Source organism: Saccopteryx bilineata, chromosome 9 (genome assembly GCF_036850765.1).
Source record: "Saccopteryx bilineata isolate mSacBil1 chromosome 9, mSacBil1_pri_phased_curated, whole genome shotgun sequence".
Classification (NCBI taxonomy): Eukaryota; Metazoa; Chordata; class Mammalia; order Chiroptera; family Emballonuridae; genus Saccopteryx; species Saccopteryx bilineata.
In genome coordinates this window covers 40,409,840-40,424,169 of record NC_089498.1, presented here as the reverse complement: position 1 = coordinate 40,424,169, position 14,330 = coordinate 40,409,840, and the positions used below count along the sequence as shown (strand labels likewise).

The window sequence follows — 14,330 nt, the reverse complement described above, 5'->3', positions numbered from 1 at the left end:
CGCACTTTCTTTTAATTTATGGGGAAGGGACATGTTTTCTGAGGTGAGCTGCCCTCTCCCACATTTGAAATCAAATTGCTTGTAAGGAAAAGGACGGATTGTTGGTTATAGGAAAACCACCTGTGGTCTGCCCAGAGCCTCTCCAGTCATGCCAGAGACAGGCTTCGCGGATAGGAGCTAGGCGGGAGGCGCGGGGCTCGGGAGCGGAAACATCCGGGGCGCCCCCGGGCCTGCTTCGCCAGCTTCACCAGCTTCACCCGGGCTCCCAGGAGGGGTAGAGAGCGCCCTGGGCGCCTTCCCATTACGCAGTTCCTGTCCCTTTAAATCCAAGTCCCGGGAAAAAGGGGGCTGGGGTGCACTGGCTGGACCCCTATTTCTAGGTGGACCAGGAAAGAGGGGGAGCCTAGTGGGCGGGAGCCCAGGAAGGAGATTAGGGCGGGGCGCCCAGGGTCCCAGCCAGCGCTCCTTGCCCGGCAGCGCCCATCTCCAGGCTCGCGGCGCTCAGGGGGCTGGGGGCCGGGGCTGGGGAGCGCGGGCGTGCGGGGTGCGGGGCGGGGGCGCGCGGCCCGGGCTGCGGGCGCGCGCTGCGCCGGCTGGAGCGCGCAGGGCGGGATCGGAACGCACGCCGGCGCCGCTGCCGCCGCCGCCCGACCCGCCGCATTGCTGCTGCCTCCGCCGCCGCCCCGGCCCGGCCCGCGGCCCCCAATATGGTGCAGCCGCCCGCGCCGCCGCCCGTGCCGCCACCCGCGGGCTCCGCCGCCGCCCTCGGGCGCCCGCAACGCGGCAGCCGCAGGTGGGGGGCTGCGCCCCGAGCCTGAGACTCTGTCCCTGCGTCGGCCTGCACGGCCAGCCCTGCGGGCTCGCCTCTGAGGGGCACTTGGCGCTGAGGTGGAGCCGTTTGCACCAGCGCTGCTGCTCCTGTCCCCTCCCTCCCTTTCCCCTTCCCTCCCTTTCCCCTCTCCCTCCCTCTCCCTCCCTCCTCCCCTCCGGTCCTGTCTCCAGCGGGAGCGCGAGACGCTGGTCAGGCTCCGCGGCGCAGCTCGAAAATGAATAATCGCCCTCGATTGACTTAAATTCCGCCGAAGCCGGCGCCGCGGCCGCTTGCCGCTCGGGATCTGTTCGCTGTGTTTTTGCTTTCTCCATTCTTCCTTAAAAAAATTGCAAAACAAAACCAGCCAGCCAACCAAGAATCCGGTTCGTTGGTCGCCTTATTTTTTTTTTTTCCACCGTTTGCGGGATTTGCAAACCGAGTTACATGCATGTCCAGTGGGGGTAGGTTTAATTTTGACGATGGAGGGTCCTACTGTGGAGGCTGGGAGGACGGCAAGGCGCACGGCCATGGCGTCTGCACCGGCCCCAAGGGCCAGGGCGAATACACCGGCTCGTGGAGCCACGGCTTCGAGGTGCTGGGCGTCTACACCTGGCCCAGCGGCAACACGTACCAGGGCACTTGGGCGCAGGGCAAGCGCCACGGCATCGGCCTGGAGAGCAAGGGGAAGTGGGTGTACAAGGGCGAGTGGACGCACGGATTTAAGGGGCGCTACGGGGTGCGGGAGTGCACGGGCAACGGGGCCAAGTACGAAGGGACCTGGAGCAATGGGCTGCAGGACGGCTACGGCACCGAGACCTACTCGGATGGAGGTAGGTGCGCCGGTGCGGGCGGGCCGGGGGCTGGGCGGAGGAGGAACCTTCTCTTGCATGTTCTGTTTATCTCTGAGGAAGTTGAGCTTCTTCCTCCAGCGGAGCTGTGGGCACCTGGGCATTTCCTGAGGATCCCTGGAGGCCCAGCTGCCCTGGCTACAGGTTGCCTCACTGCTTGGTGGGGGACAGCAACCCTGTGCCAGCTGAAAAGTGTTGGGGGCTTTCCAGGAGTAGAGCCAGGCCCTGGAGCTGCGGAGCTGAGCAGAGTGTGCATCATCCAACAGCAGGCCGTAGACCTGCGGAAAGGCCATACTTGGCCCACAGCCTCCTCTGGGAGCCACTGAGGGCGGAAGGGGGCTGGCAGAGGGCCCCCTCCTCTTGTTGACAGAGCTCCCTTGGTGTGGGCCTCTAGGAGTCAGGCCCCAGTTTTGCTTCTTGTTTTCCTGCAGTGCCAGAGGGCCTCCTTCAGACCTGATCAACCCAAGCCAATGGAAAGGGAGCGATTGGGAGAGCTAGAGGCGGGGGACACGAACCCAAACCAACACAGCAAGGCAATAAACTTCTAGGTGGTTGGACGCGGGCTGGTGCGGTCAGAGCAGGCTGCTGAAGGGAGGGAGGAAGGGAGGCCCATCTGTGTAGCTAGAGCCCAGGAATCTCGCTGTTTCAGTGGCTGAATCATTTTCCCCATTAGTTCAAGGAATGCTCTGTGCGTTCATTCTAAGATGCCACCACATTGAGTGCTGAGCCAGTGCTGAAGTCAGGGAAGTGCCCACTCGCTGCCCACCACTGCTGTAAGGTGATTTCTTTGCTGGGAGCTTTGGTGGCCTTGCAGCTATCCCCCTGTCCCAGACACTCCAGTGTCCACTCCTTGGTGCATCTGAAAGGCATGGAGCATTTACTGTTCCTGGAAGCCAGACCCCAAACAAGCCTGCTGTCCAGATGCACTCTCCAATCGGAGGTCTCGTCTTACAAGCAGCTCAGTAATTTTTTAGGCATGGATGTCTGGGAAAGGAGTGTGGCACAGCAGTGACTTGTGTGCTTCTGGTGGGCATAGAAATCATGAGTGTATGTGTGGTCTTCTCACTGCCTTCTCACTGCCTCTGAATAGCATGAAGAAACCTGCTCCCTGACCACATCCAGGATTGACAGAGGGCTGGAGAGTAATTATTATTTTGGCTTATGCAACTGAGAGGCAGGGTTCATTATTCCTCAAAGGGGAGGAGGTGTGAGGGGCAGTTAATTATATAAGGCTCCTGCCTGTCACAGCCGAGCCCAGCCCTGGTCCCAGGCGGCCTCTTCTGTGCTGTTTTCACTGATCAGGTTGGAGAGTTCCCTGACCCTGGGACATGGGGGCCAGGCGAGCAGATGGACCTGCTGGATTCCAGGTCGTAGGCATGTGTGTGTGCGCGCTTGCGCATGTGTGTGCGTGTGCATGCACCCGTGTGCACGCACCCATATGCAGGCACAGCAAGGCCCAGGCAGCAGATGTGGGTGGCTGAGGTGCGTGGTCGAGCAGCCTGGCACTCCCAGCTGGGTGCTTTGGAAGCTCAGGGGTAGTTGCCACTTCAGGGTGCTGGCCAGTCTGCTCTGCAGATTTGTCCCTCCAGAGGTGCTCCCAGCTGTGCCTGAGCCAGGAGAGTGGCTTTGCAGTCCTGTTCAAGGGGGCCTCATGTGGAAGCATGTGGAAGAGAGGAGTCAGGAGCTCTGGAGAATATCTAAGGTCTAGCATCTCAGTCTGCCCACCTCCCCTTCAGTGTCTTGTGGATTTCTGTCCTTCATTGAACAAATATCTGAGTGCCTACAATGAGCAGGTGCTCTACACTCTGGGAAAACAACAGTGTGCAAAGCAGACAAATCTTTGCCCTCATAAGGCTTCTATTTTAGAAGGAAGGGTGGTAATTACATTATTATTACTGGGGGAAGAGAGGATCTGATTCCATGGCTGGCCATGAGTTTAGGGTCTGACATGTTGATGTGAGAAACTCTTCTTTTATTGGATTTATGCCTTTGGGTCTCCACCCCTCCATCCAAGCAGCTAAGCAGTATTCAGCTCCCCCAAACACTTCCCCTCTGCATAATCTTACTTGAGTGTCACATGATGGAAGAGATCATATCTATTTTACAGATGAGGGTAGTGAGGCCCAGGAGCTTGGTCTCCAGCCTTTGGTGGGAGAGTTGAGGGTTTGAACCTCAGCCTGCCCTCATCACACCACCAGGGTGCCAGCTGAGGCAGATACAAAGATGCAGGACGCCGGGGCCAACTGATCCCTTTTGGTTTGTGACACAGCATGGTGGAAAATAGAATTGACCCTACTGGCCTGAGATAATCAAGTCCAGTCATTTGGGACCACTTTGCTGGAACATAGCCCTCACTTCTCATTAGGAAGGAGGTGACCAGAGAATGTGTGCCTTGAACAGTCCACCAAGCGAGTGGAGCCAAAGTGGGATGTCGTGATCTGCCGTAATCAAACAGTGGATCTCTCCATGTTTTCCCCAGTCAGCTGGTGGGCTTTGATGAGTCTCCCTTCCTAAAGGGCAGGGCCTTTTAATGAGTTAATGGTTCAATCTAACTTTTCCTATGCATAGAAATGGCAATATTGGCAGGCATCAACAAAGCTCCCAAACTTCAGCCCAGCTCCCAGTGCTGACTGGGGAAAACAGAGACAATCATGAATAATGTACAAACGGCAAATGTATTCCACATTTAGCTGAAATTGGTATGGAATCCATTTCAACTGGGAACACTTCTGCCAACTCCTCCTTTGGATTTATGCTCTCCAGAGCACAAGGCAGGTGTTGCTCATTGAAGCCTGTTGGGTGACTCCATGGAGATGGTGAGGCTAGGGGAGTGGGGCGGCAGGAGCAAATGCGATGGAATTTGCAGCTGTTGTGCTTGAATCCCAGTTGTGCCGTTGCTCTCTGACCCTGGGCAAGTTATTTAAGTTCTCTGAGCTTCTGTTTCTTCACCTATTCAAAGGACTGATAATAATACTGGTAAAATACGAGGGGATTTAATTGAGGTGGTGAACGTGGTTATACCAGAGTAAGCACTTATTATTATGTATCACTGTTTTATTATTACAGTTCACATGCAGTGAATTTCACATGTAATGATTATTTTTTAGAACCAGTAGTCAGATGTGATAATGATGATATTGAACAGGATATGAAATGGAAATATTAAACACTTACTGTATACAGGGCATGGGGCAAGTGTTTGTGAGAATTATAGCATTTAATTCCTATACCTCTCCAGGATTACTTCCCATACTGGGAAGTGAGTCTCAGAGAAGGCAGATGAACGTTGGGCCACACCCAGATTCACACTCAGTATGGCAATTCCAGAGCCTTTGCTTTTGTGTGGAACACCTCTCTCTAAACTGCTGGGTTCAAAACTACCTCCTTGTTCCTCCCTCTTCCTCCACACCCATTCTTCTGTTCTGGGTGCAGCCACCCAGAGTTGTAGGCAAGTGCACATTTGCAGACACACACCCTCAGATCCCCCACTCCGGTCCCACCCAGTTGCATTACCTCTTCTCCACCGGCTAGACCCCCTGCCTTAAGCTGCACAGGTAAATATTTCCTCCTGGGTGGTGTGTACATAAGACCCCTGAGGCCAAATTTACCCTCCCACCCCCACAAATAAACCCTCCCACAGCCTGAAAGATATGAGTCATCTCACACACCCGGCCTCTCCCCCTCACACACAGATTCCGCTCACTGGCCCAGAACCCTCCACCCACACAAATCACACACTCCCACAGTCAAAATTCAGATCCCCCGGCGCCTGTGTACGCAGGCGCACAATACACCTGTCACCCAGCGATGTTTTCCATCCTGACCCCCGAAATGCAGCCACATGCACCCTCCCAGCTTTGTTCTCTGGCCAAGTACTCCAATCCCTACCGATTCATGCTCCTGCGAAGCGGCCATCCCTGTAAGGGGAGAGTGCCAGCCCTAGAGGAGGACTCAGATTACAGATGGAGCAGAATGCTTCGTTTCTACTTTAAATACACATTTGTGCAATTAATTCCCCCTTGTAAAGGGGGAAAACCCTTCATCGAGACAAAATAAATGACCGTTGGGCATATTTTTGGTACTTAGCCATGGATATGTGAAAAATAACTAATTATTTTTCATCCAAATGCCCAGGTTAGGAGGAAGCATCTGTCAACATACTGTGCACATTGGAACTCCTCTCAAAAACAAAAAGAATCAAGCACTCAGCTATAGGAGATAAAAGCATCCCCTCAGAAATTCTCTTTCAGCCACTTTGGGGAGGGAGAAGTCTCCATGAGGTGGAAGGAGAAGGAAAAGGGAAATAGCTAGTTCTTTGTTGCCAATAATAGCTGGGAAAGAAGTATTACTGAAGATTCTCTCACCTAGGTCAGCCCTGGAGCGATTTGATGGGCTTTATATTAGGAAGCCTAATGGGGCTGGTGAGGAAGTGAAGATCAGCACCCTCCGAAAATAGCCACTCCACCCATAGGTAGTGAGGATAGTTAGCGAGTAGTCCCTAGCTGACGTTAGCAGTTAGTGCAGCTAATGCCACTAACCTGAGGAAAGGGGGCTGTGGGCTCATCTGGCTAGAGAGGGGAAGACCCCAGAAAAATAAAGGGTGGTAGTGACTGGAAAGGGAGGACTGGAATCCTCTATTTTTCTTCAAGACTCCTTGCCTTTCTCAGTTTCCCCCAGGTCTCCACTACACTAAACATAACTAGCTACCAAACTCTGAGCTGGTAATTAATTGTGTGTATAAAACTGATTATGTCCTTCAATGACAACAAGATGTTTAGAGTTGTGAGTACTAGAGAAAGAGTGGGGTTTGTTTTCATCTTCCACAGTGGTCCATCCCTCTTGGACCAGCCACTCCCCCAATTGGCAGTTTCCTGGTTAGTGAGAGACCATGCGGTAGATGAAGGTGACCACTGCCGGGTTCCGGCGTTGCCACCAACAGGCTCTGTGGTTTAGACCAAGGAGCTGTCTCAGTTGGGTCCACCGGTCTTCATCTAGGACAGAGGAGTCTCTTCAGCACCTTGGAGAGCACCCCCCCTCCCCCCCGCCGGGCCTCTGGCTGTGCTCGGCTTCTCTCAGGGCCACCTTCTGGCCAGTGATGGCCTGGCTCAGACTCCTGCACACTTAGCTGTCAGAAGTTTGCCTGCTCTTGTTCTGTCAGTGTGTGGGTTCCTTACGCCAAGAAACATCACCACTGAGGGTATTTGCTTATTTTCACCCTAATCCTATCAGACTTTTCTAAAAAAGTTGACTGCCTTTCTGGTGTTTCCTGCTGAATTGGGACAGCCTCTCCCAGGCTGGTGCAGGCAGGTTTGGGGTGTGGTTCTTTAGTAGGACTGTAAAAGTCGCTCTGAGGCCTGAGGTTACTTACTTATGCGTCCTGTTGTGTGTGCTCAAATTCCATGGAGCGTGCAGGGGTTATAGTGCACAACCAAAAACAGGCAAAGGAGTGATCTTACCTCTGGCAGCCAATGAAAAACTATTTTACCACCATTTTCTTTAAATCAGCATCAGTGGATAAGTCATATAGACCAACCCTGCCCAATCCAGTGGCCACTGGCCACATGTGACTATTTAGATTTAAATGAGTTAAAATGAAATAAAATTTATAAACTCAGTGCCTCAGTCACACTGGTCACATTTCAAGTACTCAATAGCCACGTGTGACCAGAGATGGTACCATATTGCACAGTGCTGAGATAGAACATCCCCATCACCATGGGAAACTCTCTTGGACAGTGCTGGTGGAGTGCAAGTAAATCTCTTGCAGGAAGGGATATGTTGTCTATGCTGATCATCGCTGTGTGTCCAGATGCTAATATAGTGCCAGCATACAGTGGCCATGGAATGAATGAACTGGGAAGTGAAGTTGCGTTTGATAATTTCATGAACTGTCATCATTCATATATCCATCTCACTGCAAGAACTTAGAACTAGACATAGGCTATTAAAGAGAAAATTTTAAACTCTCTTTAAAGCATCACTGTTACAATTCCTTGATCAGTTTTGTTTTGTTATTGGCTCTGTCATTGCTCATAAGAGTCTCTGCCAGCGTTTTTACCCGAGTAAGATGGATAGTATTGAATACAATGAATAATCAAGTAATAGTGTTCTACTGGTGTGAAACAGTCATGACCAGAAGACATTTCTGGAGCACTGTTTAATGAGCAGCATTCATTGCAAAGTTCTAGCAAAGATGAGCAGGAGATACCCTTCCATCTACTCACTTTCTTTCTCTTTACTGCTACCTTTTCCTTGGCTTAATTCATTCAGTCATTGAGAAGCATTTACTGTGTTCCTGCTATATTCAAGGTGCAAAGACAGAAAAGCTCAGCTCCTCCTTCAGTGAATTAGCCTGGAAATACTTGCTGAGCATGACTGTATCTTGGTCTGCTGGAGCGGCTCTAACAGACATCGCAGACTGGGGGCTTACAGACAGCAGACATTCATTACTCACAGGTCCAGAGGCTGGAAGTTTAAGATTGAAATGCTGACAAATTTGGTGTTTGGTGAAGGCCCTCTTCTGGGTTATAGACTGCCAACTTCTTTGTGTTCTCACATGGTGGAAGGGACATGGGAACTTTCTAGGGTCCATTTTATAAGGGTACTAATGCCATTCTCGGGGCCTCCACCTTCATGACCTGTCCACCTCTCAAATGCCCTCTACCCTCTTAAAACTATTATATTGGGAGTTTGGATTTCAATATATGGATTTTGAGGACACATATCCAGTCTGTAGAATTATGTATGCAGTGCATAGTTTGCAGTAATGTAAGCTGCAAAATAAACAAAATAAAATATAAGAGACAGGATTGCATGACTTCTACCGAAAAGAAAATGCAGTCTGGATGCAAAGCTAAAATATGTGAAAGAACTGGGTTTTTATGCCAGACTTTGGGGGTCCTGCATGGAAATACCACAGGTGAGAATTCCGAGTTGGGAAGAGAGTGTGTGTCCTTGAGTGAGCAGCAGGGGGATTTAGGGGAGCGGATACCTGAGTTGAATCTAGAAGGGTGGGCAGGGCAGCGGTTCCTCCAAGATGGAAGTTGCTGATTGAAGGCTTGTCCTCTGTCAGCCTCAGTGTTCTGATCTCTATGATGGAATCGTAATACTTTTTCCCTCTCCACATGTGCCATCTCCCGCCTTCCCAGGAATGTCACAGGTGCTAATTGGGACCCAGGAAAGTGCCCTGGTGCTTCTGGAGGTCCCCAAAAGAATCAAGGATCCGTTTTTGCTGCTGGAGGCATGCAGGAGTTGGGCAGGGTGTCGGCTTGCCACTGTCTATCACTCTAGGCCAGTGTTCCTCAAACTTGAGTGTGCATCAGGATCACCTGAAAGGCAGGTTAAAACAGATTGCTGACCCCACCCCTGAATTTCTGAGCCTGAGATCTTGCCCAGGAATTTACATTTCTTACAAGTTTCAATTGATGCTGATGCTGCTGGTCCAGGGCCCCACCTCTAAAAGCATGTCTCTAGGCTAGTGCTGCACACTAGTCTCCTGGGAGACAGCCAAACAAGCAGAATCTCAGGCCCCAGTGCAGACACCTCCAGGGTCAAAATCTGAGTGTTTGGGAGATGCTCAGGAGGTTCCACATGTGGGAAGCACCACTCTAGCACACCAATTCAATCTTGGCTGCACATGAAGTCATCTGGGTGTTTTGAAAAATGCTGATGCCTGGGCTGGCTGAGGTGGTCTGCACGCAGCCTGCAGCCTAGCATTGAGGTTCTGCGTGAACTGTCCAGGCGATTCTGGTGTACAGCTCAGGTTGAGGCCTTTCTTCCAGAGCATCCTCATGCACATTGGAATCAGTGGGATGCATCTGGGGTTTCATCCAACACCACTTCAGCCAGGATTTGGAGGGTGTTATCTGGCCTGCATGTTGATAAAGGCAGGCAGGGCCAAGAGTCATTGCTCTGTACACAGGTTTTCAAACTGGGTCAAGTGGCTCATGAAATTAATGTTGTGCTTCATTTAAAAAAGTAAAATAGACTGGAAAGTTTATTTTACATGTATTACAGTAAGGAAAAGCACTGTTATATTTCTGCCTTTGTCACCAGGAGGCCTCCTCTGTGTCTGTGCCTTCTCTTCCCTTCTTATCAGGAGATGTCACTGGATTTAGGGCCCAGCCAAAGCCCAGGATGCTCACAAGATCTTTAACCTCACTGCAAAGACCCTTTTTCCAAATAAGGGCACATCAACAGGTACCAAGGGCTAGGATGTAGGTGTATCTTGGGGGAGGTCACAATTCAGCTCACTGCAATGTCTCACAGACTTCACTTTGAATGTGTTCCAAAGCATATAAGAGAAGCCTAGAGTCACAAAGCCGGGGAGACTCCTTTGAAAGAAGGATACAGTTTTTAAACATGTGCTTTGTTCCCAGTACTGGGCTGTGCACTCTCCCATAAATGTTATCCCTTTTATTCTTTAAAACAGTGCTTTGAGATAAGCCAGGTACTTTAAGAGATGAGAAAAGTGAGGCTTATAGAGTTATGTGGCTTGATGAGGTCAGATATGGGAAGTGGGGCTCGACTGGCCCCAGAATTGTCCCCAGCACCCAGTGATGGAGCGATTATTCCAGCCACTTCCGTTCTTTACAGATGAGGAAGCTGAAAGGCCAGAGAGGAGTCCAGGGTCTAACTAACAGTGCAGGAGAGGCTGGGAGAGGTGGCTCCACGGTCTTCTAAATCTGGTGTTTGGTGGACCTTTACCCACCAATTCATAAACTTGTGTGTTCTTCCAGGCCCCTCTGAGAGTGTGACAAAGCTATGGGTCCCCTCCCAGGACACATGCATGTCCCTGCTCACATGTGATGTTTTATGGACACTTACAGGGTTCACAGACTCCTAGGATAAGAACCCTTCTAGTCTCTGCAGGCGGCTAAATGTGCAGAGCTGGGTCTCATTGAGCACAGCAAGTGGGAGACGGGAGGAGAGCAAAGTTAGCAGCCTCCTGCCGGCCTGTGGATCCAAAGCAAAGGCCAGGAGCAAGCAGAGAGGGAGATGCTGAAACAGGGACTCAGCAACATGTGGTCACCAGTCTGAATTGTCCAACCCAGGCCCCAGACAGGATTCTCAGAAGAGAGCACAGGAGTCTACAGCAGGATCACACACCTGGGGCCATTTGGTTCAGGAGTCCTAAGGACACACTTTGCAAAGCACCCCCCAGTCGGTCTGTGCCTCAGGGGCAAGGACCGCTGAAAAGATATGAGGCATTGTGTAATGGTGGCAGTCTGACTGCAGGGAGACCTGGGATGGCTTTTCAGTGGGGAGGGTTTCAGGAACTAAGGGAGGCAGATGGCCCCTCCCAGGAACACCAGGGAAGACCTACCTGATGAGCAGGTGTTGCACCCTCGCCTTACTTGCAGGCTAGTTGTAGAATAGAAGCAAAGCCAAGGGGCCATGATCTGGTACCCCACTGCCAGCCTGTCCGGTTAAGTTTTGTGCATAACCTTTCTGTGGCCCTGCCCTCAACCATTTGTTGCTCACTGTTGAGTTCAGAAGCCTAGTTGCTTGTGGGTAACTGGTGTGCGTATGTATGTGTGTGGGGAGCAATAGTTGAAATGCACTTTCAGTTAGGATAGTGTGGGTTTGCCAGAGAGCATCCCTCCTCTGGCCTCTGCAAGTGCCTTGAGCCCTCCATTATTGCACGTGCTCCTGCATATTGTAATTTGTAGCTTCTCTGGCTGTCTCCTACCCTTGGACTGAAAGATCCTAGAGGGCAAAGACGAGGTCTGTAGGGTTGCTCACTGTGGTCCTGGTGTGGCCTCAGCACCGTCAGCAGGGAAGGGAGAACTCTAGAGGTCATGGTCAGATGATGAGTAATGCATGACAAATAAGTGGAGAACTGCAGGATATGAGTCATGTGGAGCATGGGAGAAAGAGTGTGCAGGGAGGGAGAACAGCATGTGCAAAGGCTCAGAGGCTGTAACAAGGTTGGCTTGTTTTTTTTTGTTGTTTTTTTTTTTGTATTTTTCTGAAGCTGGAAACGGGGAGAGACAGTCAGACAGACTCCTGCATGCGCCCAACCGGGATCCACCCGGCATGCCCACCAGGGGGCGACGCTCTGCCCCTCCAGGGCGTCGCTCTGTTGCGACCAGAGCCACTTCAGCGCCTGGGGAAGAGGCCAGGGAGCCATCCCCAGCGCCCGGGCCATCTTTGCTCCAATAGAGCCTCGCTGTGGGAGGGGAAGAGAGAGACAGAGAGGAAGGAGAGGGGGAGGGGTGGAGAAGCAGATGGGCGCTTCTCCTGTGTGCCCTGGCCGGGAATCGAACCCGGGACTTCTGCACGCCAGGCCGACGCTCTACCACTGAGCCAACCGGCCAGGGCCAAGCTTGGCTTGTTTTAAGAAACAAAGGAAGAGGCATGTGGCTGCAGTAGACTGAAGGGAGAGGGCTAGGGGGCCTGAGCATAGAGATCTTTGAGGCCACAGGACGGACTTTAGATTTTGTCTGAAAGCCAGGGAAGGGCACTGACCAATTTAAGCAGGGCAGCAACACTCTTTGGTGTTTGTGTAATTAGCTTTTTTATTTTGACATGATTGTAGATTCACATGCAGTTGTGAGAAATAATACAGAGATCTCTTTTATCTTCCACCTAGTATCCCCCCAATGGTAACATCTTGCAAACCTCTAGTACAATGCCACTGCCAGGGTACTGACATTGATACATCAGTACCATCATCACAAGGATCCCCCAGTCATTCTTTTATAGCCATGCTTGCCTCCCCTTCACCCCAGCATCTCCTCAACCCCTGACCACCACTGATCTCTTCATTTCAAGAATGTTCTGTAAATGGAATGATATGCTAACTAATGTTTGGGATTGACATTTTTTGCTCATTGTAATTCTCTGGAGATTCATCCAGGTTGTTACTGTATCACTAGCTTGTTTCTTTTTATTGCTGCCTAGTATTCCTCCATGGTGTGGATAGATCACTGTGTATTTAACCAATCACTGGGCAAGGGGGCATCTGGGCTATTTCTTGTCTGGGCGATTATGAGTACAGCTGCTACAAACTTTCACGTAGAGGTTTTTATGTGAGCATGAGCCTTCATTTCTCTGGGATAAATGCCCAGGAGTATACTCGCCGAGTCCTGTGGTAATTGCATGGTTGTTTTTAGATAATCACGCTGTCTGCTGGGTGGGAAGGAAATGGGTAGGGAAGACTGGAAGCTGAGGATTTTGGGGGTGCTGGTGTCCAGAGGAGATGGGATGATGGCCTGGATCTAGATGGGGGTCTGTGGGTTGGGGAGAACCAGAACCCCGAGATCTTGGAGGTGGGCTGAGCAGGAAGACAGAGTCCAGGACAGACTCTGGGGAGGGGACTTGGTATGGGGACCGAGGGATGCATTTGGAATGCATTCAGTGTGAGAAGCTGCATGTGGCCAGGTGAGGATGAGGGTGTTATGGGAGTTGCAGGTCTAGATGGAAGTGCAGGCATCATCAGGCTGGAGGTGGTACTGACAGGGCAAGGAGTGTCACAGGAGAGGACAGCTGAGAGGCATGGCTGACTTGATCTGAATGGTGGAAGATGTAGTCGGACCAAGGGTGAGAGTGGACCTCGTGGGAGGTGGGGGGACAGTAGGAGCAGAGATAGGACAAGGCCTCAACACTTGCTTGTCTTAGCCACATGGCCAACATTTTCATGCATTAGGCTATCTCATTGCCCCAATACTCCGGGAGGCCATGTCTGTCCAATACTGTGCCTGCCCATCTATATATAGACAGGAAACCAAGGCAGCAGTGAGATGGAGTGTGTGAGTTAGAGTGACTTGCCCAAGTCGCATTCCAGAAACCACAGAATCACATGGCATGAATTGAGTTCAGATCCCAGTTCCTCCACCACAGACCTGCATGGGTTCTTCCTGAAGGTGCAATGTAAGCCCAGGTTAGGATTTCTGAGCATATGCCTGGTGCACACAGATGCTGTGTAAATAAGCTGTCACTACTGTTGTTGCTGTACTGTAAACCTTAGAAACACCAGTTGTGGATTATAGCTCCCGTTCTGCACTTGACGTTTTTTCCCATCTTTCTTTATTATGTACTAGAAGTTGTACCCCATCAAGCCTGCACCCTGAGAGGAGACAAATGTTATCATTTTTTTAGTATTGTCTTTATTGATATATATATATATATATAATTTCCATACATAAAATTCACCCTTTAAAGTGTACAATTCATTGATTTTTAGTATGTTTACAAGATGTGCAACTGTCACCACAACCTAATTTTAGAACTTTTTTATCAACCCCAAAAGAAACCCTGTATGCATTCAACAGTCACTCCCATTGCTGCCTCCTCCCCCAGCCCTTGACAACCACTAATTTACTTTCTGTCTCTATGGATTTTTCATACAGCTGGAACTATATAATATGTGTTTTCTTTCATTTAACATAGTATTCTAAAGGTTTATCCATGTCACATGTATCAGAACTTCATTCCTTTTTAAGACTGAATGTGTGGCCTGACCTGTGGTGGCGCAGTGGGATAAAGCATTGATCTGGAAGTGCCGAGGTCGCCGGTTCGAAACCCTGGGCTTGCCTGGTCAAGGCACATATGGCAGTTGATGCTTCCAGCTCCTCCCCCCTGTCTCTCTCTCTTCTCTCTCTCTCTCTCTGTCTCTCTCTCTCTCTTCTTTCTAAAATGAATAAATAAAAAGTAAAAAGTAAAAAAAA

At 50.8% G+C, this 14,330-nt stretch overlaps 1 protein-coding gene across 1 annotated transcript in view; it reads left to right on the top strand.

Annotated features, from left to right (window-relative positions):
* The first annotated feature begins 695 nt into the window (after nt 1-695).
* The window catches only part of JPH3 (junctophilin 3), a 102,399-nt gene continuing 88,764 nt past the window's right edge, over nt 696-14,330 (top strand). Inside the window, exon 1 of the mRNA XM_066243523.1 lies at nt 696-1,641. Within this exon, the coding sequence (XP_066099620.1) occupies nt 1,260-1,641 (382 nt within the window). The 5' untranslated portion in view covers nt 696-1,259. The remainder of the gene's footprint in view (nt 1,642-14,330) is intronic.